We start from the raw sequence: 26,041 nt of genomic DNA on the forward strand, positions 1-26,041 counted from the left end.
TTAATTAACCCATGCAGTATATCTTAGGGGAATGTATGGTAATAAGATGAGCACCAGTAGCTCTGAGATTCAAGTGAACCATGCCTGTGTTTCTCAGTCCTATGTTGTAGGAACAGCTCTGCCTTGCCAGGTGCAGCTGGGCCTTTGTCCATGGAGCAGGGCGCAGAGATCCCCTAACGTTGAATTACAGGTGTTTTTGCTTTTCAAAAGGGAAGGGAAAGCATAGGCACAGCAATAGGGCTGCTTTCTTGCCAGAGGGGGGCCAAAAGAGATGGATCTTTTGCTCACTGGTCTTACCCTCACCATACAAGGAAAAATAGTCATCATCATTCACTGTTTGGATCCAGTGGACACACCCTTTTATGTTTTAAGTCATTTTATAAGTTACAAAATAAGAATAAAGGGATAGTGAAAAACAATTTTGTTATAAATTTTAACAAGTATTCAAACAAGTATTCTAGTATTCAAAAATACTCTAATAAGTATTAGCATAACTTTGAATAAACTAAAAACTACTGAATTGTACCTTTCAAATAGGTAAATTTTATGGTATGTGAATTACATCTTAATAAAGTATTATTCATATATATGAAAATACGTGTGTGTGTATATATGTGCATATATGAATTAAAACAGCAAACTTCCATATTTTCCTTGCCTTGAAGGCTTATACCCAAAATGAACACTGTCTCTTGTGGAGAACCAGAAGCATAGAAACATGCTTGCTCATCAACTGCCAAATGTGAAATGTGGAACATTCATTGTGTAACTGTTGATTCCAGAGTTCACATACATCTCTAATAGGCTCTAGCTCATCATTGCTTCTGTTGTTTTGTCTTGTTTCTACTTACATTGTCAATGTGCAATATTTTTGAAATTTTTGATGGCTCATAATTTTGTTGAGAAGAGCTATTTTCTTTACTCCATAATTATAAAATATTTTCATTTTAGATGTATAAGCATAATAACCAATCCAATGAATTTTAAATTTCTATGGCATATGTTTTCCTTTAATCACCTTTGTACACGACTGCCTTCAGCATGTCTCTACTTTTGGTGCATAGGCACCATAAAGATGAAAGAATATTGTCACATCACTTTTTAGCAAAATAGTATGGTCCAGGTTTTGTCACAAAATATTGTGTGATGAAATCCTCCTGTTGAATGATTTAACTGGATGAAAATACCACATTTATTTTTTGTCTTTAGAAATATTGTTCACTCACCAATATGAGGAAATTAATTTAGGAAAAGATTTTGCTTATATGACTAATTTCACCATCTTTAAAGACTAGAGTGCTGCCGTCTGTATATTTTTTGATTTGTCTAACAAGTATGAAATGTCAATTCTCTTCTGTCATTGTTGGAAAATGAAAAGTCCTAAATTCTTAAGTGTCTCCAGATGTCTGAAAGATGACACAATATTTTGGAAAATGCAATACGGAAACTGAAGGATAACATAATAATGATAGTTTATTTCACTACTGCATGTTTCTAGGTGATACCATCATTCTGTTTTCTTTCTATCTTAGTCTTGTTTATCATAGTTGGGGAATAATATGTAATTTTTAGGAGGAAGAAATAGCAAAGTGTTTCAAGATAGAGGAAAAATATAGTTTATCAAGATACCAAAATGTGTTTTAGATTTGTAAAAGAATCCAATAAATCCATATGGTAATTGTAAGACAATGAGTTTCAGTCTGTTTTTTAAAAAATAAGTACATTTTCTCATTGTTCTTTGGAATACCATTAAGGAGTAATAGTCATAAAGCATCAGTCCTTACATGTAGAACTGCTCAAAAAAGAAACCCAGAAACTAAATTTGGGTCCAGTGGCTTTTGATGGTATGCCATGAGTTAAATCTCTATGTTCTCAGCTGGGAAGGGATGGCAAACCTGCATGCCTAGGCCAGTGCTAGGGACTTGTGGTCTGGTTTCTTGCTGAATGGTAGTAATCTCCCATTCATTTGGACTGGGGGTCCAAAGAGCAGTGGACCAGAGGCCATGGAGAACCTCCATATATGGTCTCTCAGTCTAATCAGTAGTCTAGAACACATGGTGTGTCACTTTTGCTTGTATTCTGTAAGCCTCACTCATCAGGGACATGAATCATGTCTCCCCTTATCCATTTGGAGGCCTCTATGAGCAGGGACAGTATTCCCTCAGGTTGCGATTTCTCATGGTGGAAATGGTGGTATCTCTTCCTCCTGTACAGCAATAACTCTTGCACTCAACACTGCTTTATCAGATTGGCAGAGCCTGGTGAGAGAGCTTGGGTTTGGAGATAGCTGGACCCAGGTTTGAATCCTGGCTCAGCCAGGGCTCACCAGCCCAATGACTTTAGTCAGCTCACTTGACAATTCTGAGTCTCTATTTCCTCATTTGGGAGGGGGCAGATGGGTGGCAATAGTCCCTACATTATGTGCTAGAGACTCAGGAAGCTTTGATTTAGTGTAGTCAGCAGGAGGCCTTGCTCCAGATACTGGGGGACACACAGGTGAAGCTGATACCTTTCCTGCCTTAAAGGTCATCCTATGGGTGTGTCACATGTAAAGGCCTAGCCATATGCCAGGTGATGGAAGAGGGGCAGCAGATAAGGAAGGGGCACAAGGAGGGTGCGCAACTCTGAGAGAAGGATGTCAGTTGTGCCTAGGCAGACAAAGCAGTAGAGGCATTGACACATGCACAGAAGAGCACTGGGGGCATGAACAGTCAGCATGGAGAAAGTGGGACAATGCCTGCCATGCAGGAGGTGTCCAGCCCAGGTGACATGCCCATGTCCTTGGGCAGAGCTTGCCCTGGATTTGCCCCTACCTTTTGCCTGGGTAGGCAAGCAATATAGCGCCTTCTTTGCTTTGTCCTGTGCATTACCATGGGGCTGGGCCTCCACCCCACGCCCCTCCCCTTGCAGCCATTATCAGCTGTGTCCAGATGGTCACAGGCTCCCTAATCTGGGATAATCGGCTGGTCGGAGCTCAGCTGGGACCCAGGCCTTTGTGCCTGCTGTGATGGGCCAGCCCCCGCTCCAGAGACCATGCAGAAAGGGCCCTGGGGCTTTGGAATAGGGGGAGGAGTGTGGGGCTGGCCCTGTGCTGGAAGGGGGTACAAGGAGCAGATGATAACTCCTCTTCAAAAGGCGATCCAAGCACAAATGAGAGGGAACCCACAGATGGGGCTTGGCCAGCTCCTCCAGGCCTCAGAGCCACAGGCACAGACACTGAACGGCTGGGCCTCAGCCTCACAGAATCTGTCTTTGGCATCTTTTGTTCCCTTTTTCTTCTCTGAGCCTGAGCCCACCCCTCCCTATCTAGCAGTTTTATGTTGCTGCCCCTAGAGCCCCAGGCTTATAATGGCATCAGGGGCCTGTACCCCATCTTGCTGTTGGGGATCTCACAGGTGTGGGCGCAGAGCCAGAGTGGCTGGATTCTCAGAAGCCTGTGGCTCCGGCATCCTCCGCCCTGGGCCTGCAGTTTGCTGTGATCCTCAACCCCATGGCTGCTTGGGGATCCACAACTATTTTTGTTCTGTGTTGTTTCAGCCTCTTCCGTGAGTTAGGGAGCCCCACTTTGGCCCTGGCTTCTAGCAGTGAGTGCTAATAATCTCAAATATAAGGATGGCAACTATCTCTGGGAGGAGTGTGGGAAGGGATGGGTTTGGGAATAAACTCAGGGGCCTACAGAGGCATTTGTAACCTTCTATTTTTTAAGCTAGATATTGGGAAACATACTAAACTATTCTCGAACTGTTATTATATATATTCTTTTTATGCATAAAATATTTTATTTATTTTTCAGACAGAGTCTTGCTCTGTTGCCCAGGCTAGAGTGCAGTGGTGTCATCGTAGCTCAACCTCAAACTCCGGGGCTCAAGAGATCCACCCGCCATGGGAGTGCTGGGATTACTGTGTGCGCCACTACGCCTGGCCTATGCATGAAATATTTTATAGTTTAATATATGTGGTGTGGTGTGAATGTCAGAGCCTACTACCTAATTTGATAGCATTAAGAGGTGGGGCCTTTGGGGAAGAGATTAAATCACTTAGGAAGTGAGGGCAGAGCCCTCATGAATGGGATTAGTGCCCTTATAGAAGAGGTTGATGGGAGCTGCCTTGCCTCCTTCCGCGAAATCAAGACAAAGCAAGAAAGCACCATTTATGCAGCAGAGAGCTCTCACCAGACATCAAATCTTCTGGCACCTTGATCTGAGACTTCCCAGCCTCCAGTACTGTGAGAAATAAATTTCTGTTGTTTATAAATTACGCAGTCTAAGGTATTTTGTGATAGCAGCCCAGTCGGACTAAGGTGGTATAAAAGTGCTTTGTAAAGAGCACAAGAAGTAATATTGCAGATTACTTCTCTAGGCAAAGCAGGCTCAAGCTGGAACACAAACCCAATGAGGTTTTATTTCCACAAGAAAAGGGGATAATAAATTAAGGGGCTATTTACATTGGAGGGGCCATGAGGGAAGCAGAAAGGTGTGACCTGTGTCCCCCCGCCTCTCCTCCTTCTGGCTCAGGCTAAGTCTGAGTCACCTGCCCAGGCTCTGGACAATGGTGACGCAGCCATGGGAGCTGGTACAGCGCTGCAGGGATGGCTGGGCCTCCACCTGCCCACTGCTGGGATCAAAAGTGAAGACCCTATCTGTGCTTTCCCCGCGATCATCCCGCCCGCCGAAGATGTGGATCTTCCCGTCACACACAGTCACGCCACAACTCTCCTGGGTGGACAAACAGAAAGATAATCAACTATGGGGTACAGCCTGGGGCTCCTTGTGTCCCTAACTGGCCAGCCCAGATTACAGGACCTTGACCCACAGACTATGGACAGGCAATCTGGATGGTAGAGAGGCAGGAAACCAGATAGACCTGAGTTCCACAGCTTGACTCTTACTCAATGAAAGGCCTTACGCAAGTCACTTAACCTCTCTAGGCCTGTTTCCTTGTCTGTAAAGGGAGAATAATAATAGTGCCTCTTCATATGGTTCTATAAACAGTTAATGGGGTCAAGCAGGTAAAGTATTTTACATAGTGCCTGGAATATAATAGACATGCCAATAATAATCACTACCACCACCATCTTAGACTCAGGGAAGCTAGAAATCTTAGGTTCCTAGGATCACCAAAGGTTAGGATTGGCAGTTCAACTACACCTTTATATAGTCTTTTTGGAGTTTCACGGGATGGGGACAGAAGGTGGGGGAACCTAGGAACTGCAGGGGCCAGAGCTTTCATGGCCTGAGCCACCCCTCTCTGATAATCTCTGAAGCAGGAGAACTTAGCAAATCCCTTCCCCACCTGCTACCCCACAATAGGCTACCAGCTGGTGGCCTGCAGGGCAGGGTCATTTAGACCAAACCCCCACTCAAGGTTACAGCACTTGGGACAAATGTTCTAGACTCTGCCTTAACATGGCCTTTAAGTGGCCTTGTGCCAGGTCCCCCTCCTCTCTTCTCTGAAATGCCTGTGTTTTTTTTTTTTTTAAATGCATAGTTGATTATCACATGAGGACAAAGCTAGAGTGCTGTGTAAAACCACCTAGCATGGAGTCACACACAGGATTGACTCCCTCTGAGATCCAGAGCCTTAGAAGTGGGTTCTGCTCTCCTGAATGGAACCAGTGCCGGGTGCTGTGCCCAGGAGCCTCCACTTACCACAGGACTGGGGAGGACAGCTGCCTCCCCCCAGACATCTGTGCCAGGATCGTAGGTGAAGATTTTGCTCATGAGGCCCCCCACCACATAGATTTTGTCCTCGAGGGAGACAGCCTCGAGACACCGCTGTGAGAAGGGTGCTGGTGACTGCAGGTTCCACCGGTCCTCCTTGGGGTCAAAGCACTGCACCTGAGGGGCAGGAGGAAAACTGGTGAAGACACCTTCCAACTGCTCCACTGCCAGGCCCTGCCACCTCCCTCCAGGGGCACTCATTCAGCACAACACTTGCCAGTGTCCACCTGGCCTTAGGCAGCATCTGGGAGGGTAGCAGAGACCCCCTGTCCCGGCCTAAAATGTTCTCAGTCTAGTTCTATGTTCTGTCCTGGCCCCTGGACTCCCTTTGTCAAAAGCCTCCTCATCTTTCAAGGTCCAGCTCGAATGCCACCCCATCCTTAGAGCCTTCCCTGGTGTTTCCATTCCCCAACCCTCCACCCTTGCAGGAAGTCTCTCCTTTGATGGAGGAGAACTCAGTCGCCTTGTGTAAGATAATCACAGCAAGCTGGGAGAGGTATACATCCCAGCAGATGGAGACATGCCTTAGTGCTATAGAGGGTCCTCAGAGCAGGTCCTCCACGGAGATGCGTTCCTGGCTGCATACACTGTCAACTCCCTTCTCTTTTCCTGGTGCTTTGAGATCATGACAAGACTCTAACTCTCTTATAGCCCCATTCCTATAGCAGTCCACAGGCTTCTCAAGCCCATGGGTGTTTTGATGCCCTTAAACGCTTCCTAAGGGTGCACACCTGTAACCTAGCTGCCTGCTCACCTACTGGCTGCTTCCTCAACTGTTCCCCTGGAGACCTTCCACAACAGCCTGTAAGAAGCTGGTGCTGCATGGGATGGTGTTAAAAAGAGCCTCCCACCACGGGTGCCCCCCCCCCCCAGCTCCAGGAGGGTTTGCTGGAGGAGTGGGGCCAGGGAATAAGGAAGGGTGGGGATCCTAATCTGGGAGAGATTCAGGTCCCAGGACCACAGGCTTGTGAGGCCATGGGGGAGGGAGGGAGCAGTCATGATAAAGCTTAATTTTTATTCACAAAAAGCCTAAATGTCCAACAACAGAGAGTTAGATTAGTAGACTGGTTCATCTAGCCAGGAGAATATTAAACAAACATTGAAATGATGGCTGTGAAGAGTTTCTAGGTATGTGGAAAGTACTTAAGTGAGAGTAAAAAGCAGAATGCAAAATTTTACTAACAGGGAGAACACAAAACTAAGAAAAGCAAAAATCAATTAAATAGAAGCCTGGAAGGTAATGCACCAAAATATTAATAAAGTTATCCTTAGGTGGTAGGATTATGGGTGATTTTTTTACTACTCTTTGTTTTCTAAATTTTCAATAATGAGTGTATTATTTTTGAATGAGTAAAAACATTTTAACTAATCCCAGCCCTTAATTTTTAAAATCTATGAAACCCATATGGCACCAGCCCAAATATTCGAGTCCAGGTGTGCTGCTGACCCACTGTCTGACGTTGGGTCATTTCTCTGAACTCATTTCCTTGCCTGAAACATGGGGGTGACTCCTCTGGGCTGCTGACAGGATTAAATGAGAAAATGGACGAGGGCACGAAAGCGCCCAGCTCTGCGCCTGGCACACTGGCACACGGTAGGCGCCACCGCTTCCCCGCAGCCTCCAACACCCTCTCCGGTCCCCGCCCGCGCCCACCTTGTCGGTGTTGACACCGTCCTGCCCGGCGCCCCCGATCACGTAGAGCCGGCCGGCACAGGGCGCCACCGCCGCAGAGCTCACGGCCTCCGGGAGGGGCGCGGCGGCCGCCCAGGTGTTTGAGAAGGGGTCGTAGCGCTCCACGCTGCGCAGGCGCCGCAGGCCGTCGAAGCCGCCCACCGCGAACAGCTGCGGGTAGGACAGGTGTGCGGGCGCCGGAGTCAGGGCCGTAGACCACTCAGCTTCACCGCTTCAGTCTTTTCAGTCTGTGAGCGGGAGACTAGCCCCATCCCGGTCCAACTTTGGGACCAAACCAACGGGGAGAAGTGGGGGTGGGTGGGGAGGGTGGAGAATCCCAGCGCTGCCACCACCCGGGCGGCCTCCACTCAGTTACGGAACCTCCCTGAGCTGGTTTCCTTTGGTCAACCGCGGACGAGACCCGTCTCTAGCACGGGTATTGAATGCCCATTAGATCTGTAAAATACCTGGCACCAAACTGATGCTTAATAATAATAGCCAGTAATTTATTAAGGGTTTACCACCCCACTTAATCGATTCTAAGAAGCACTTTTATTTGCATTTCTGAATTCGGGATGCAGCTTACAAAGACAATTGGCAGATTTTTTCTTGTCTTAAGTGGCAGAGTCAAGATTCAGACCTAGACTGTTTGGCCCCAGAGCCCATACTACTGACCACTTAGCTGTTACAATTACAATAATTGCTATAATTATTAGCATTGTTATGTGACCTTGGGCAAAGCCCTTTTCTTTTCTCAGATCCTTTCTTACAAAGAGGAGGTCTTAGCCTTCCCCCCACAGATCTGTACCTTGGGTCCCAGGGCAGCAGCTGCAGTGTGTGCCTACCTGTCCCTGCACGACTGCCATCTTGTGCCTCCACCTGCCCTTGTGCAGCGAGGCTACCTTGATCCAGGTGTGCAGGTGGGAGCTAAACATCCACACATCACGGCTGTTGATGTGGCCTCCTGGGGAGAGAGAAGCAGCTGTTGCCCCCAAGCCCTCTTGCTATCTCCAGCATCCCTAAAGAGCTAGAAACTAGGGCCCCATATCCTCAGGAAGGGTTAAGAACCGAGAGCAGGAAGGACTTCCCCTGGGCTGGTGTAAGTCTCGGAGCCTGTGACCCAGACAGTGTGCTTTGAACCAGCAGTGAGAAGGTCTGAGTTAGGACTCGAGGAGAGAGGCCTGACAGATTCAGGAAGAAGGAGCTGACCTTCACTAGGTGCCTTGTGATGGTATGCCAGGCTGTGTGTGCAGGGAAGCAAAGAGGGGGCACTCTACTAAAGGTTGTACTCAAAGGGTACCCAAGACAAGCATCAGAAATGTGCTGGGGATCACGGGAAAGCAGAGCCACCTGCACTGGGAGTGGAAGGGGTAAAGGGTGACCCAATAATCCTCCCTTCTGCTGTTACCTTCATGATTTCATTTCTGATCTTACCCCTCCATGAGGTGTTGGGATTCTTACACCCAGGTTACATACAGGAAATTCGGGTGAGGCTTAGAGACCAGCAATGGCATGTTGAAGACCACATGGGCTTTCGTCAGAGCAGTGACCAGGACCAGAGCTTCTGGCCCCCCAGTCCCGCATTTTGCTGCTGAAGGACACAACACACCCTACAGGGCCAGGCACTGGGGATGCAGGCTGTGGACTCTCCCTCCCTGTGCCTGGCCACATCAGGGATTCTGACCAGGCATTTGCCTCTCAGGAGCAGCCTCCCCAGGGACAACCCTGACTGTGCTGCCCAGCCTAAGCATGTGACCAGAGCCACATCTGCTTGGTAGCCCCCACCTGTGTATTCTCAGTGGCACCCAGCATAGTTCCCACTTGTTGCTCAGAGGCCATCAGTGGCCTTGGAAAAATTGTCCAGTGGTAACATGTGGTCTGGATGGTCTCTGAGGCCTCCCTGGCTCATTGTACTGCTCCTTACTTTCCGTGGGCATCCACAGCGCACCACAACATCAAGTACAGTCTACCTACACCCAGAGTCAAAGCCTCCCTAATCTGACTCCTCCTGACTCTCCAACATATACTCAACCTGTGCTTCAGAGCCCCCAGTGCCCAGAGTCCCTTTCTGCACGTCCCTGCCCTCATGCCTTTGGCTATACTGTTCCCTCTGACTTTCAAGCACCAGCTGAAATACCATCCTTCCATGAAGGTGGGCCAGATTCCCTGAGTGGGATTTCAGATCATCGGGGGACTCAGAGCTCTGATCACATTCTGCCTGGTGGTAATGTGAAGTCTGTGCCCCTCTCCAGGGCACTCCAGGGGAGCAAGGACTGTGCTTTATTCCTCTCTGAATCTTTAGGGCCTGAATTTCAGGGAGGGCACAGTTCGTGGGTATCAAACAGACCTGTGCTCCTCCTAGCTCTGCCATTGTTGAGACTGGTTTCTCATCTGTAAAATGGCATTGTAGGGGGATTAAATAAATGGAAGCTGCTTAGCATAATGTACAGCACACAGCAAGCTAAAGAGGTTATTATCAATACTAACATAAATCGAAGGGGACCTTGCTGAATAAAGCCACACCAGTGATTGGCTCTGCCGGCACACCACTTCAGCCAATAATGGTAGAAAAATCCCGCCCCCATCTCCGGATTGGAGGGAAAAACAAAGGGGGCGATGCGTGGGGGGCTGATGCGCCAATCCCATGGGGGACTCCTGCCGCGGCCCCGCCCTCACCAGAGACGTAGACGTCGTTGCGGAGAGCACAGGCGGCGAACTCTGAGCGCATGTAGCCCGGCAGGCTGGGCAACGGGATCCAGCGCTGGGTCTCTGGGTGGTAGGCATCCGCGAAGGGCAGCTTCAGGAGACCCTTGCGGTCGCAACCGCCAATGACCACGATCACTTCAGCTAGGTCCATGAATCTGGTGTGGGGATAAGCCCGACGTCTGCTGACAGAACCCAAGTTCTGCCCTCTCTCCCCTGTCGCTGATCACACTGTAGGGTCCTGCTGCTCTTCCATGCTACCCCGCCCCCCGTCCCCCACTCTGCCACTTTCAGCCTTCCCTCTGGCTACTGATAGGAAGAGGGCCACTAATTCCACCCCGTTCTACTGACCTCTAAGTTACAAGGAAAAAAAAATCTTTACAGAGCCCTTGCCCTTACCTAGAAAAATCACCTCGTTTAATCCTATGACAGTTCTATTAGGTAGGGATTTATTACCCCTTTCGCAGAGGAGGAAACTGAGGCTCACAGACTATGGCTTGCCCAAAGTTATGTAGCCAATAAGTGACAGAGCTGGAATTGAAGCCCACGTTGGTCTAACACTAATTCATCCTCTTCAACACCCTTTTCTGGCCGACATCCCCAACTGCTAATTCTGCTGCCTCCCTCCTCCTAGGACTATCTCCTACAGCCAGCCCCCATCACAAATTCTATTGAACCAGACGACTCACCCTTTCAGCAAAGCAGTCCTTCCTCCCACTGACTCCTCACTGACCCCACCAGAATTTCCTAACCCTTTAGCTACTGGTTTTCTAATTCCTTTGGGACTGAGCATCTTTTTTGTCCCAGGCTCTGTGCTTAGTGTTAGAGATATTGTGATAAGACAGTGTCATCCTGTCTTCTGTCCCTGGGGTGGGAGTGACAGACCATCTTGGACCACCCCACCCATAGTCTCCCGGTCTGACATTGCAGGGGTGGGAATAAGTCTCTCATGTTTTCCCCATTCTCCTGCCTTTTTGTATCCCTCACTAGTCTGTGAGCTCCCAGAGGGCAAAGGATGTTTCCAAATTAGCCCCATGTGCGGGCACCCAGTACAGGGCCTGCACAGAGTAAGCACTTGGATTTATGGATGCATGGGGGAGAGAAAGAATGTGCGCCAGGTGTGGGATCCCTACATCTCCCTCATTTGCCTGTTAACTCTTAGCAGAACCCCCAGCTCTAAGCCTGTAAGATGTTGAGCGAATGACAATTTCATCAAGAGGCATGACCAAGACAGTGAAAGGACGATGCAGAAACGAGTGACTGGTTGAAGAACGTTAACAGGGGGTGGATTGCTAGGGGGCGGCCGCCGTACCTCCGCGGCCGGGCCCGCAGCGCGCCAGCCTCGCGGCCCAGGATGAAGCAGGCGCGGGCCTCGAGCAGCAGCGGGCGGCACTCTCCGCAGGCTTGCAGCAGCTCGTCGGCCTCCACCTTCTCCAGGAAGTAGGCGGGCGCCAGCAGCGGCAGGCGCACGTGCTCCAGCAGGCGCCGCAGCTGCCCGCGGCGGGCCGGCGCGTCGTGGCGCACCCAGCGCATGGCCGCCTCGAACACGGCCTCCTCGCGCGCCACGCCCAGCGCGGGGTCGGCCAGCAGCGCCGCCACCTCGTCGGGCGCCAGCTCCAGGAAGTCGGCGTGGCGCGCCACCTCCGCGAAGGCCTGGCGCAGGACGCGGCCGCAGCGCTCGGCCAGCGAGGTGAGCGAGAAGGCGGCCGCCACGCGGCGCAGCGCCAGGCTGTTGGCGGCGCGCAGGCGGCCCTCAAGGAAGCGCACGCAGGCCTCGCGCAGGCCCGCCACGCCCAGCCGCTCGGCCAGCGCCAGCACGGCGGCCGCCTCGTCCTCGGCGCGCAGCCGCACGCCCGCGCCGTACACGTAGTCGAGCACCACGGCCAGCGCCGCCGCCGCCCCGGCCGGCCCCGCGCCCGGCGCGTCGGGCACCACCGGCACGACGGCCAGGCCGCGCTCCGGCCGCCCGGCCGCGAACAGGCTGCGGAAGTAGGCGCTGCCCGCGCTGAGGGCCGCGCGGTGGCACGGGAAGTCGCGGCCGCCGGCGCGCAGCACCACGTCGGTGAGGGTGCCGCTCCGCCGGTACGCGTTGAGGGTCTGCAGGACGCGCTGCGCGTGGCAGGACCCCGCGCACTGCGCCTCGCAGCCCGGCTCCGACTCCTCCAGCCCGAGGGCTTCCCGCATCCTGCTGGGTAGAGAACACAAACAGCGTGGGGGGATCCACCTGGCTGGGGCCGGGCCAGGGAGCGACCTTATCCTTTTATTCCTTTCTTAGATCACTAGTTTACTGACGCGTGTGCGCTTCCGTTCATTCAACTACTCTTCCTTCCATGCACGCATCCAGATTCCTTAAGGCTACAGGAGCTCTAGCCCTTGCCTTATGGGCACCGCATTCTCCCTCGCTTTTCCATTCAGACATATTGCCCTTTTCTGTTCTTCAAACCCGCTAAGCTTTTTCCTGTCAATGTCTGCAGGAGACAGATGGCACGCTCTCAAATACAGTAATTTGAGGAGAGTCCAATAAAGGAACGATTTATAAACGGAGGCGGTGTTAGGGACTCCAGCAGGGATAGAGCAGTGCCACGTGGCTACCAACGGCAGGAAGCCTTTACCTCCCCAGGGTCTGACAGGGAGGGCAGGGAGGTTACTGGAACCTGGACAGAATATCTGTGTAGGGAGGGTCCTATGACCGGAGCTTTAGTGTTTGATCAGGAAATTCTAGCTACTCCACAGAAACCCAGTGTGTGTGTAGCCGGGTGAAAGGTTATAGTAACTCTACCTCTCCTGCGAATCTCATCTCAGGGAGGTGCTTCCCACTGACCAAACCCTGATCACTCTGATATCTGCCCCTCCCTCCTCAGCACAGCATCATACCATAGTAGGTTCTCAATTAACACCTGTTCAAAGTTGAGTGTACGAATTAAGCAAGTATTTATTAAGAGCCTTTTCTGTGCTAGGCAGTGAGCAAGACAACACAGGCCCTGGTTTCCCAGAGCTCACAGCTTGGCAGAGCCCCTGGAAAGTACGGAATATTAGGGGAGCTCATAGAAGGGGCACTAAACGCAGTTGGAGGGAGGTTGGGGAAGGTATCCCTGAGAGGAGGCCTTCAAACTGAGGAGGATGGTTGAGTTCTCTTGGTATTCTCAAGGAGGCACCCGGGGAAGTGGAAGGAACTCTGCTGACCTGACGAATGGAGGTTCTAATCCTGTCCCTACTACAGACTCACTGTGTGGTCTGTGCAAATCACTCATCTAACACTCCACAGTTATGTCATGTGCAATGGGATCATAATTCCTACCTCCCAGGCTTGTTATGACTTTGACTATTAAATGGAACATATGAAAAGTGCTAGGTACATAGTACAAACTGAATAAATGTTACATTATTCTTTCTTTTTTTTATTGAAACAGAGTCTTGCCCAGGCTACAGTGCCATGGCCTTGGCCTAGCTCACAGCAACCTTAAACTCCCAGGCTCAAGCTATCCTTCTACTTCAGCCTCCTGAGTAGCTGGGACTATAGGTGTGCGCCACCATGCCCAGCTAATTTTTCTACTCTTAGTGGAGAGGGGGTCTCGCTCTTTCTCAGGCTGGTCTCAAATTCCTGACCTCAAGCGATCCTCCTGCCTCAGCTTCCCAGAGTGCTAGGATTACAGGCATGAGCCACTTTGCCTGGCCACCTTACATTGTTCTTATTCAGGAGAAGGGAGTACACTATGTGTGCTAGTTTCTTTTATGTACATAATTTAATTTGATCCCCACAACCTTGAGAAGTTTCTTTAGAGCAGCCTTCCCCACCCCCTTTATTTAAGTTAATCATAAGGAAACAAGCACACAGAGGAAGTCTGCCCTTCAGAGGTTTGCTGGAAGGATCAAAGGAGGAGTGAAGACACTCTGCAGATGGAAGGACCATACCATGCTAGTTATGATCTCGCCATCATGAAGATAAAGCCTTTGCATCCCGCCAGGGACAGAGAGCTTGCTCCTGTATGTGGGAGCTTACTCTAGAGGAGCTCAGATCTGTCCTCTGCCCATTGCCTCTCCCTCCATTCTCCTGGTCCCAGCTGGTCTGCTGCTTCTGGGTGTCAGAACCTGCCCAGTGTCAGCCTGGCTTTCTCTGCTCATGCCCTGGTAATTCCAGGCAGTGGGTCCCTGCCTCAGCATCCCAAAAAATGAGCTCCCTGGTGGACAACGAAGATTGCTACTTTTGCCCAAGTAGAGGGGCTGGACCCTGAACCCTGCTGGCTCCAGGGTCTGCCACCCTTGCCAGGGTGGGGGCGTGTCCCGAGGAGCAGCCGGAGAGAGGTGAGACAGGTCAGAGTATGCTAACCCCAGTCTGTCCTCTGCTGGCCCAGAAAGCAGCCACACTCTGAGCTGAGACCCAAGAGGGCAGGTCTCCGCACAGGAAGGGAATTCTCCCTGCAGGGTGCCCCACAGCACAAGGGCTGCCTGGGGGCAGGAGGGAGTCCCCTCCTGGGAAGCGCACCAGTACTTTTCATTCCTTGTGCTGCTTCTACCGTGCTGGCACCGTGGACACACAGGGATGTCCGACCCAGTTCCACCCTGGGGGTTCCCAGTCTGGGGGCCAAAGGACACCCAGTTGGAAGATGAAAGGTGGGGATTCCCAGGTAGGGCTCCCTGGGCATCCTCCCATTTCAGACGCACACTGAGGGAGCCAGCCTGTAGAAATTGACTCGAGCATGCCACCCTGCCTGTGTCTTTTTCACACCCACCTCCACTCACACAAACAGACTTAGTCTTGACACCACACAGCCCCACAGCCCTGCCCCAAGTACCTGGAGCTTACCTGGCCACGCCCTCTCCCGGAGGCGCTGCAGCTGCTGCTCTTGCAGGGACCGCTGCTCGCTCTGGTCTGCGCCTGCTGCCCGCACCCCTGGCAGCCCGGGCTTCAATATCCCTGCCGCTCTGCCCAGACTCCTGCTCAGGCTCAGCTGTGGGAGGACAAAGGGGCTGGACGCCAGGGGGGGAGGGGAAGGGAGAAGCGAGGGGGAGGGGGACACTGGGCTTTTGTTCCGCTCTTGGACTAGCCCTGGGAGGGAGGGAGGGCAGGAGGGATGTGAGTAAGCGTGGGATCGACTGTGTGTGCAACCAAGTAAGGGATCTGGTGTGCCTGGGGTTGGGGGTGACCTGGCGCTGGCCGTGTCTGTGAATGACTATGGGTTTGAAGGTGTATGGGGGGGCATGTAATCATGTGGTTGTGAGTGTGTAGGTACTCCGGGTACCTGTCTGTGAGTGTGGGAGTGCATGGAACGAAGTGACTGTGTAGCATTGTGGTGGGTGTGCACGTGTGGGTGTGTGTGATCGTGTAGCTGTAGATGTGACTAAGAGTGTGACTGCCACAGTTACAGATTTGGTTTCTCACCCTCAGCCTTGCATGATTCTGTGCCTGTCTGTGTTCCTGCTTGACAGCACATATGTCACTGTGGGACTTCCATGACCCTGTCTCTGTGTGATGGTTCATTTCTCTGTGTGTCAGGCATCTGTGTCTCTGTGCACCCTGTCACAGGGGTGTGTGTATCCATGGACCATGTGTGTATACACAGCACGTGGTCCGTGTGTGACATGGTATGAGCTGAGGTGGTATGTGTCCCTGGGAGGGGCACCGAGGTTCTGGGTTTCACTCACTCCCTGTGCCTAGGGAGAGGTGGGAGCTGTCTCTGCCCCAGGAAGGGAAGAGCTTGCTAGAGGCTCAATACTGGCAGAAGAGGGGGGTGAATCTCTGGGAGGGGCAGTCCTCAGGGTTAATGTGGGTGGCCCGGTGTAGGTTCTGACATTTGGAGGGGGCTCTTCTTTTCCTCCAAGAAGGTGCGAGAATCTTGGACTCCAAAAATTCTATCCTGAAGACCTCTGTTTGGAGAAGAGACACATCCTTGGCCCCCAGGAAGCAGTTAATTCAGTGCAGGCTGGAGCTGGGATCCAGCCTCTTCCTTCTCCCCTAAGACACACCTAGGGCCATGCAGACTCTTAGGACAAAGGTCAGAGTTCTAGGCCTGCCCTGGCTCCACCACTGACCCCTTCCCACAGAGGGTGGAGGGCAGATCCCCAAAGACTGAAAGACAGGAAGGGACACCTGTAGTCCCAGGTGTACTGTGCTGGGCATGGGCTGGGCCCACCTCAGGCAGGTCCAAAGCCCAGAGAAGTCAAAGCCAAACTCCTGCCACAGGGAAGAGGCATCTCTGGGCTGAGGGCTTATCCCTCCATAGGCCAGGGGCTCAGACGCTTTCATGTGGCCATGAGGGGACCTGCCAGTCCCACTCCCAGCTCTACAGACCCAGGAGGCCTCCCGGCTGCTGTGCCATTCCTAGCTGGGACAGAAGGCACGTGGGTGCACTGGAGCCAGCATCTGGGTGGGATTCAGGCTTTGCCTGTTCTAAGCCATATGGCCTTGGACAGCCACTTTTACCTCTCCAAGACAGTCTTCCCATGCACAATATGACACTGGTTCCCAGCCACAGGGCTGTTTGGGAACTCCTGGCACCACGGCTGGTGCAGGGTAGGGGCCCAGTCATCCTACCACGGTCCCATTAATTTCTGAGGATGATTCCTCCTCAAATCATGAGGCCAGAACTGAGTCCAAAACCCAGCATACTCTGTCCCCATCGTCCTGCTGACAATTCAGAGACAACACACATCAAGATGGCAGCTTTAATCATCGTGGCCAAGACCCTTGGGCTCCCTCCACTGCAGCCAACTTAGCCGCACACCCACCATTGACCATGCCCAGGTAGCTCTCGCCCTGTGGCCACAGATGTGGGAACCTGAGGTTGCAGCAGTCTGGGGATCTCCTGGGCCTCAGGGGTGCTTCTGCCCCAGAGGCCTGTTGGACACTTGGGCGTGAGATCAAGCAGCTCTGAACTTGAACTTCCGGCCATCTCCAGCTGCTCCTAGGGGACATGGCTCGGCCCTCTCCTGGGGCAGGGGCCAGTGGTGGTGGGAAGCTGATCGGGAAGAGGGCATGTCCCCACCATTGCCGCTGGCTTTCCTCCCGGGCCGGACCTCCTTGTGCTTTGAGGCTGATGGGAAGAGCAGAGCAGCTTCGGGTAGAGGTCCAGCCCAGGCCCTTGGGGCAGGATAGCAACGGAGAAGTCAGTCACCTCATGGAATGGACAGGACAGACACGTGGGCACGGGTGAGCATCCACCTCCTCCATTGCTGTCGGGGGCATGGCATGGCCCAGTGACTCGTCAGAGCTTCCAGGTCAGGAAGCTGGGAAGGGCCTCCAGAAGGGGACCAGGCCCCACACTTCCCAGAAGGAGCCCTAGGCCTGCAGGGGCGTCTGAGAGGCAGGAGTCCTGGCCCAGCTGGGCCTCAGGGGAGAAGGCGGCTCCCTCCAAAAGAGGCTGTGGCTGACAAGGGGCTTGAGCCCATGAGGAGGCGGGGGAGCCAGCTCCCATAGCGCTCCGAGTCCAGACACGCTCTGCCAGGTCTCCTGGGTTCGCGGTTTCTACGTTAGGTACAGGCTGGGACAGACAGGTCTACAGCTAATGCCCACTCCGGTCTGTGAGAGTCTTGGCGCGGCTGCCGGTCCCTCGGGGGCCCACGGGGGTGGTGTTGCTGTTGGCATACGTGTCATAACTGTTGTCTGAACATACGGAGAGCTCATCGGAGACCTCCACGCCATCGCTGATCTCTGTTGGGCCAGAGGGAGACAGAATATGAATTGAGGGGGTGGGGGCATGAGGATGGCTGGCAGATGGGATGGGAAGGGTAGCCTGTGACAACCTAGCCGGTCACTTGGAAGCTGTTGGTACCGCTGGGGTGGGGTTGGCATTGAGCTGGCACTCAGGCCCCTTGGTCTCTGCTGAACCCTCTGACCTCACCTCAGTCTGCTGTTCCCTGGAACTGCACTGTCCAGCCACAGAAAACCTGCTCGAGTGTAGCACCCATGTGTTTACTCAGGGCCTTTGCACACATGTGGCCCCTCTCTTGGGAGTGACCTCCCCGGCAATACCTCCTTTTCCTAAAATCTAGCTCAAGTCTTTTCATCTGTGTTATTTCAGCCCCCTGGAAACTGCCTCTGAGCGCCCCAGCTGGGTTGGGCACTATGTCCCCGGTGCCTGGCAAAGTGCCAGGCATTGAGCAGAGGCTCAGGCAAGGTCTGCAGCGCAGAGCTCAGCCCTGTGGAGTGATAGCTCACTCTCCGTGCCCAGAAACGTGCTCCCTCGCCACCGCTGAGCACATGCTGCCCCTGCCTGGATTACCCTTCCTTCCTCCCTCACCCAGACCCCACCTTGAACCCGAGACCCAGGCCCCTCCTGCCCATCCTCCACATCTTAATATGTCAGTCACCCAACCCTTCCTCACTGCCCCAGGCAGCTCTGACCTCGCTCCCTGCTCTGCACCCCATCTGTGGGAACTCTACTTCCCACGTCTTTGTTACATCGCTCCTCCTCCATCAGACTGGGAGTGTCCACAGGGACTGGCCATGAGCAGGGCTGAGATCAATATTTGTGGCATCTGTGTATGAACCAGGCAAAGGGGGATGGGCCTTCGACACGGCCTCCTTCCCTGCCCCAGCCCTGCACCTCAACTTTGCCCAGGGCACGGACACCACGCCACAGGCTGTGCGTGTGTGCCCTCGTATGTAGACAGGTGTAAACCCAGGCAGGTTTGTGTATGTCCGTGCCCGTGTCCCTCCCTGTGCGCGCTGCATGTGAACGTGTTGTGTGCACGTCTGTGTGCACGTGTCGGGTATGAAGAACCCGTGTGCGGGGCTGTGCACCTGAGAAGATGAGCTTCTCCTTCATGATGCTGACGTCCCGGCTGGTCCGGCGCACTGCGGCGCTCAGCATGATCTGCTCAGGGTTGTAGCTCCGTATGCCACCCAGGCGCCACCTGCAGAGATGGCCCCGTGGACATCAGGTCCCTTCCCACTCCTTCCCTGGAGCAGGGATCTTGCCCACTTCCAGAGCCTCTCTGGATGTGGCCTGAGAGACCAGCAGGGCTCTTGTCCCACTGTACAAATGGGGAAACTGAGACCCAGAGAGGGTTGGAGCTGGGGCTTGAATCAGAGCCTACTCTCTCTCAACCAGGGCTCTCTCGCCTCCTTCTGACCTCAGAACCCTAAATCAGCAGCCCTGGCCCAGGATCAGGGCTGGCTAGTTGTCTCAGGTGCCCCAGTTATGCACCTGGCTCTCTTTGGATGGGACAAATTTGAGGGCAGGAGAAGCTTAGCAGGAATGACTCTGATGACCTGCCCTGGAGCCAACCTTGAGAGTCCCAGCTGAGGTCTCCTGTAGCTCCGCCATCATGACCAGGCTGAGCGAAGCCAGAGGGGAGAGCCCCGGGAGGAAGGGAAGGAAAGCAGGGAGGCAGGGTGGGTGGTGGGGGTCTTCACAGGTCCCTGAGGCAAGGGGCTTAGAGTGACTTGGGATGGGGCTGTCTACTGCTCCGTCTCAGCAACCCTGCTGGGGAGGGACAGGCCAGAGCACTAATGCCTCTGATGGCTGAGACAAGTACCAGGCTGGGAGGTGGGGCGTGTACAGGGCAGGCAGGGACCAGGCACCAGTGGGGAGGACTCAGGTTCCCATGCCCAGCCCAGGGTACTGTTTCTGCTGCTTTTGTTCCTCTGAACTAGCCCTATGGCCCTGACCTCTGAACTTAAGACTTTTCCTGGGGTCTAGATGGATTCACTGGATCCCACTCCTGTCCCCACCAAGAGGAGTGGGTGGTCAGCTTGGAAAGGAGAACCCAACCCCCTGGGGACTGAATCCTGCTTGGGTGGATGGAGGGAGCCAAGACTCTACAAGAAACCAATTGCAAGTTTCTAGATGGGGTCAGCGCAGCAGAAATGGACAGACAGGAGGACAGGCATACGGACGGATGAACAGAGCAGACAGACAAGGGGAAAGTGGAGGCGGGGGCGGCACCTACGCCGTGGCAGGGCTGGCTGCCCTGTGAACCCCAGGGCAGTGACTGCACCTATTCACCGCTGTGCCCCAACACCAACACCAGCGCCCGCCACTCACGGGGCGCAGCAGGCACTTGCTGAGGGAATGAATGGAGTGAGGCCCACAGGGGAATGACAGTCTCCCCCCTCCTATCCCCCACGGTCTGTCCTCCATTGTGCCTCTCCTGATCCCCAGGAGACAATGACACCACCCTGGCTGTATCTGAGCGGGGCGGGCACGGCCGTGCCAGTTCTTGGAATCATCACAGGGCGGCCTGCCCAGCATGCTGGCAGCTCCATGTGACAAGGCCTGACTCCGTGCCACAGGCCCAGCACCAGCCAGCACGTGTGGGTGTCTGCGACTGAGTGGAGGAGGAAGGAGTGAGCGGGTGAAGGTCCCACGGCCAGGGGGCACAGTCTCTCCTCCTAGAGGCTCATCAGTGAACCGGCCTGACCCCAAAGGGCCTAAGGCACTTGACCAAGGGGGACCTGGATCCCTACGCTCTGGGTCTCATCGTGGAAATTAACATGAAAACCCAGAAGGAAGGTGTCAGGCAGGGTTTCCGCAGCCACAACACCCGGAACAGGACGCGCAGCCATTGTGGGGTCCCCGCGGGGACGAGGAAAAGGCTTTGTGTGGGCACGAGGGTGGGAGTCAGAGACAGGACGTGAAGAAGAGATAGAAGGAGATGAGAGAGACGCGGAGGAAGATAAACAGCATGAACAACAGGAGAGGCGAACCCAGAGAGGGAGAGGATGGGAAGAGACAGCAGCTTGGTAGAGTCTGCAGCGGGCAGGTGCTGAAGGCGCCTGTGAGTGCCAGACGCAGAGGGGCAGGGTGCCCAGGCGGGGTCCCCCCCAGAGGGAGACACTTTGGTGCCGGGAGAGGCCAGGTCAGGAAGCTGCCAAGGAAATGCTGGTCCCCAGTTTCTGCAGAAACCACAGTGGGGACAGAGTGCAGAGGAACACACGGCCAGATGGGAAGAGCAGAGAGGAGGACTGCGGGGGCTGGGGGAGGCTTCAGGCAGGGGGAGGTGTCTGCGAGTGTGACCCAGGCACGGGGCTTGGTGCACGGCAGGTTTTCAGACAGAACTGGAGAAGGGGGTGGCAGGAGGGAGAAAGAGGAACAGGAGGAGGAGGAGGACCACACCAGAATTACCTGATCAAGTGATAGCTGTGAGATGCCAGAGTGCAGCAGAGAGAGGGGGAGGGGGAGAGGAGGGACATGCGCCGGATCAGAGCAGGATGGGACAGAGAGAGAACATCAGTCAAGAATAACACCCCAGCCCCTTGGTTCCTGGCTGAGTGGGGGCCCCGGCTGGCCCTGAACCCTCCCAGGACCAACCGCACCTCCCGCTGCAAGCACATCCCAGCTATCCCACTGCGGGCTGGGGTTCTCAGCCTGGCACAAGGGGTGCTGAGTGCTGGTGGACCCACCCTGGCTGCCGGGTGAGCAGGCAGGCCTGGAGATGGGCTGAGAGTCACCTAAGTCCACACGGCAAATCTCACAGAGTCCAGCTCTGGGCTCCCGCTGGGCATTTATTCCGGAAGCCACCCAGCCTCTGGCTGAGGGAGGGTGGGGTGGGTGGGAGCCCTTCTCCTGGCTGAGGGCCCAGGGCTCAGGGGAGGGAAGGCCGTGGAAGGGGTCAGAGCCTACTCACTTCTGGAGCACGAAGATGCCAACGATGAGAGTGAAGGAGATCAGGTCGGTGGTGACCCACATGAGACAGTACTCGTCCGGGGCCTGCGGACAGACGGCCGAGGCCAGCTCCCAGTCACGGCTGGCCCAGCCCGAGGCTCCAGGCTGAGCGTCCACTGGCTGGGGATCCCACGTGACCATTGGGGAAGGTCAAGGGAGGACCCTAAGAGGCTTGGGGGCTTAGGATTATATTTTGCAGGAGTGGGCTGCGGGCACTGTGGGCCTGGGGTGTGTGTGTGTGTGTGCATGCACACGTGTGTGTATGTGCATGCACATGCGTGTGTGCATGTGCATGTGTGCACACTTGGGGTAGGAGAGACCTGTATGGTGCTCAGGGTAGAGGCAGTGTGTGTTAACCTGGGGAGTCTCTGCTAACCTAAGGGGGCCCAAAGCAAGATCCAGACAATGAAAGACAGATATATGAATGCCAGGATGTCACAGGACTAGCAGATGGGCATGGGGACCTGTGATCAGGCATAGTACACATGTCTCCTTGCAAAAACCAGAGGGTGTGGAGTAAGGGGACGTCCCCTCCAGGGAGCCACATAGGAGCTGGGCCAGTGGGCCCCCAGTGCAGCCTCCGGCACAGCCTCCACAATCTCAGGCAAAGGTGGGGACCGGGGTGGGACACTGTTGGTCAACTTGTGCCTGAAAATCCCAGTGCGCTCGTCACTGCTGCCACAGTGAGTTCTTTCATGCCATCCTGAGTGGAGTCTTTGGAGGCGTTTAAGGATGAGGGGTAGGTGACAGCTCAAGGGAGGGTCTTTAGGGCTCTCAAGTGGTCATAATGAAGTGCGGCGCCCACTGCCCCGGCCCACGTCCTCCTGTGCTCTCGGCTTGGCCTGCTTTCCCCAGGCTGCCTTCCCTCTGCCCTCTTCTCCTGGTAACCATCACGGCTCAGATCCAATACAGGGGCCCTGGCACCCTCTCAGCCACGGGAGACCTTCCACCTGCCCTCCACGTCCTCGGGGAGGTGGCGGCAGAGCCACGACCCCACTGCGCAGGACGGAGGTCGGGGCCCAGGCCCCCAGGGCAGAACAGGCACTGGCACTCGGCCTGCATGCAGGTGCGCCGACTGCAACACGGCTCTGCTCCCTGTTCTCTGACCAGATTTTAATGCTCCCTGTTCTTGTCCTGTTGGCACTTTCTTTTTCCAATGACTTCCTTTCCTTTGAAACAAAATATAATAAGCAAGCCCCCAAACCAAAAAAAACCCAAGCAGTTGTTTACTTCTTCAGGGCTCTCAAGTGACATTTTTCTCCCTGTGGGTGAGGCCCGGGTCCTCCCGGCACCCCAGTGCAGACCCCGGAGGTCACGCAGCCCTCCTCCCGCCTCAAGCCTGGGCCCCCACCGTGGGCGCCTCACCCCAGACCCCACCAGGGACAGGCCCGAGCACAGAGCCTGCCGAGTGGGCCAAAGGCGGCCCTCAGCTCTGCCCCCGACACCCTCCCAACTCACCATGATCCAGAGCGGGGAGGGCACCCGGGACAGGGTGTGGGAGTTGTCGGAGGTGACAGATGGGACGCCCGCACACCACAGCAGGGAGAAGAGCCATGGTGCGTTGACCGTGTAGAGGTTCACACTCAGGTTCCAGGATGCGTAGTCCCTGGAGGTGGGGGGCAGAGGGTCAGTTCGTGGACTCTGGCCACTCCGGGCACAGAGTGAGAAGCCAGTAAATCATGTCCCCTTCATGACCTCATGCCACCCTCACAGATGATCCCAGGGGAAGGAACATCCTCTCTGAGGGCTAAGCTCAGCCAGAGCCTGGGTCTGCCCTGCATATTCTACGTCTCATCCCTGCCCGGCTATGCAGGGGGACAGGGCTTGGGGATATTAGTCTGCCCTCCTCTGGGTCACCCAGGGTGGGGCAGGGCAGGCACCTGAGCTCCTGACGGGACACCTGAGTATAGCGCAGGTTCAGCCGCTGGATGTGGCCTTTCCGCAGGCTGGTGACCGCCTCCTTGGAGCCTGACGTCTGCTGGAAGCCCGGAGCCACCTTCCGAACGAGGGGCCTCTGCCTGTTAGGCAGCCACATGACCTGCGGGCAGGAGAGGGGTGGCCTCAGATTTCTCCTTTGCAGAATGGGGTCGGAGTACCTGCCCTCCTGGAGGACGTGTAAGGGTTACAAGAGATGGGACCTGGCACGAGGTGAGCACTTAGATACAATCGTTAGCAGAGGATGGCGTGGTCCCAGCCAAGTCTGTGAAGAGCCCTGGCAATAACGCAGGAAGCTTCCTGTCTGGACGGCTGTCACAAGATGGACAACCAAACATCCCTGACTCTGCATGTGGCCCCAGCATCCAGGGGACCATCCTGAGTTGGTGTCAGATTCCACTGGTCCCAAATGGTTACACTGCAGCGCTGTGGGCAACGCTTCACTGAAGTAACTACAGGACCGGGACCTGCTCCTGCCCTTTGTACATTGGAAAGGATTTTCTTATTCCCCTCTGGTTGCCACGATGACCCTGCCAGGGAGGCGAGGGGCATGCACCCCCAATCTACAACCACGGAAGATGCAGTTGGGAGGGACGGGGAGCTTCCATGGGAGGGGACTCCAGCCAGGCTGGGGCTGGTGGGCCTCACCTGGTGCTGGGGGAAGCCGGAGCGCAGCACGGCCTCCAGGGTGATGTTGAGGAAGCTGCTGCGGTACGGGTGCTCCCGGGGCGGGTCGCGCAGGTTGAGCAGCAGCGTGGCATTGCCCTTGGCCAGCTCCAGGAGCTCCGCCAGGCTGCAGATGGACTGGTTCTGGGCCTCCTTATGGTCGGAGGGTGACAGGGAGCTGGCCGTCCAGAAGGGGTCAGTCTGGCAGGGACAGGGACACACACGCTGTGTCACCAACCCTTTGGGGCCCCCACATGCCTTCCTGGCAGCCATGCATGGAGACCCCTGGGGCTGCCAGTGTCTGCTGTGTGTGTCAGGCAAACTGATGGCTGCGGCCCTTGGGGGCTCTAGGAGCCCCCAACCCTGACCTTTCTACCCCACACCCTGCTCACTGAGAGGGTGACTTGCTTGGAATGTCTCCCAGACCCCAGCACGGTTCTCCGTTAGTAGCACTGCAGACCAGAGAACCAACCTCTCTCTATAGTTAACACTTCTAACTATTAACTGTCATCATCACCATCAACTTTTTCTGGTGGGGGGGGAGAGCCAGAACAAGTAGTGACAACCATGAGATGGGGTGGCAGTGGCAGAAGCCCAGAGGAGGCGCTAACGAGCCTGGCTGTGGGTCAGGAGTGGTCTGGGAGTGGGGTCACTGGAGCTTATAGCTAGCCCTGCCTCTCTCATTCCTTGGGCACCTGTCCGTGTTTTCCAAAGCTAAGGCTGGGCCGGGTGCAGCCAGACCTTCAGGAACCACTGGCCGGCATTGAGCCTCTGCAGGACGGTCCAGTTGAGCATGGAGGCGGGCCGGCGGGCCAGCTCCGGGAACTCCTCCTCCACGTTGGTGGTGCGCCGCAGGGTGGCATCGTGCATGAGGAAGGGCACACCGTCCAGGCTGCAGGGGGTGTGGCCATCAAGTCACTGCCCACAGGTCTCTCACCTGCCCCCAGTGACCACCCCCCACCCCTCCCCATCCAGCATGGGACCCCGGCTGGCTCTGCCCCTCTCTGGGCCAGGCTCCCCATCTGCACGGGGAGGGCAGTGGGCTGGTGGGTGACCACGAAGGGCCAACGCCCTCTGGCTGTCTATGAGGGTCAGATGGGAGTGGGGACTGACGAGGAGGGAGGGCTGGGAAACGCTGGACCTATCCTCTTAGCAAACTTGGGAGGTAGGTGATACCTCATTTGATACTGGGGAAACTGAGGCTAAGAGAGGGAAGTACCTAGCTCAAGGTCCACATCGTATAAGTGGTGGAACCTGGCTTGGCACAAAGTCCAGGTGATGCCATAATGAGAACAGTACAAATACAGGCCCCATTTGACAGATTCCACCCACACCCTCACCACCCCACCAGGGCTGCCAATAGCTCATATGGCACCTTAGTGTGAAACAGTAAAAAACACTGGTATGCCTCTTCCCCAAGGCATTTTACCATCATCTGCTAGAAGTTGTGATAAATACACAATTCTATGATGTCTTCACTATGATCAGTGTCCTCACATATGTGGTGGCCTTGTTCAGTACTAAACCTGTACAACTATATGGCAGCCCTGCCCTCTTCCCTTCTCAGAGATAACTTCTGTTACAACATTGGCATGACCTCTTCCTGCCATTTATACTAATATATACTTGTATATGTACATGTATAAAATGTATATGGCACTTTTGTAGGTCTTTTAAAATGTATCTGGCATCACAGTGCGTGCATCGCTGTCACTTGCTCATGTTATGCATCAGAGTGT

The 26,041-nt window shown here is 54.6% G+C and overlaps 2 protein-coding genes across 4 annotated transcripts in view; both read right to left on the bottom strand.

Moving 5' to 3' along the window:
* Positions 1-1,096: 1,096 nt before the first annotated feature.
* KLHL35 (kelch like family member 35) lies at positions 1,097-16,667 on the bottom strand. Its single transcript, XM_012744902.2, has 6 exons — positions 11,408-16,667; positions 10,069-10,253; positions 8,238-8,356; positions 7,375-7,563; positions 5,649-5,837; positions 1,097-4,715 (listed from the first exon to the last, which is right to left on the bottom strand). The coding sequence occupies exons 1-6, from the start codon at positions 12,277-12,279 to the stop codon at positions 4,527-4,529; spliced, it is 1,743 nt and encodes a 580-aa protein (XP_012600356.2). The 5' UTR covers positions 12,280-16,667; the 3' UTR covers positions 1,097-4,526.
* Positions 16,668-16,744: 77 nt separating this feature from the next.
* Positions 16,745-26,041, bottom strand: part of GDPD5 (glycerophosphodiester phosphodiesterase domain containing 5) — an 85,113-nt gene continuing 75,816 nt past the window's right edge. For 2 of the 3 annotated variants that reach the window (XM_012744900.3, XM_012744896.3), the window contains 8 exons: positions 25,044-25,194; positions 24,285-24,503; positions 23,582-23,739; positions 23,160-23,307; positions 21,664-21,746; positions 21,162-21,176; positions 18,836-18,948; positions 16,745-17,743 (listed from right to left, as the gene is read on the bottom strand). In XM_012744900.3, coding sequence (XP_012600354.2) covers positions 17,595-17,743; positions 18,836-18,948; positions 21,162-21,176; positions 21,664-21,746; positions 23,160-23,307; positions 23,582-23,739; positions 24,285-24,503; positions 25,044-25,194 — 1,036 coding nt within the window. In that variant the 3' untranslated portion in view covers positions 16,745-17,594. The remainder of the gene's footprint in view (positions 17,744-18,835; positions 18,949-21,161; positions 21,177-21,663; positions 21,747-23,159; positions 23,308-23,581; positions 23,740-24,284; positions 24,504-25,043; positions 25,195-26,041) is intronic. The other variant, XM_076002319.1, reaches the window with a different exon arrangement.

Source organism: Microcebus murinus, chromosome 4 (genome assembly GCF_040939455.1).
Source record: "Microcebus murinus isolate Inina chromosome 4, M.murinus_Inina_mat1.0, whole genome shotgun sequence".
Lineage (NCBI taxonomy): Eukaryota > Metazoa > Chordata > Mammalia > Primates > Cheirogaleidae > Microcebus > Microcebus murinus.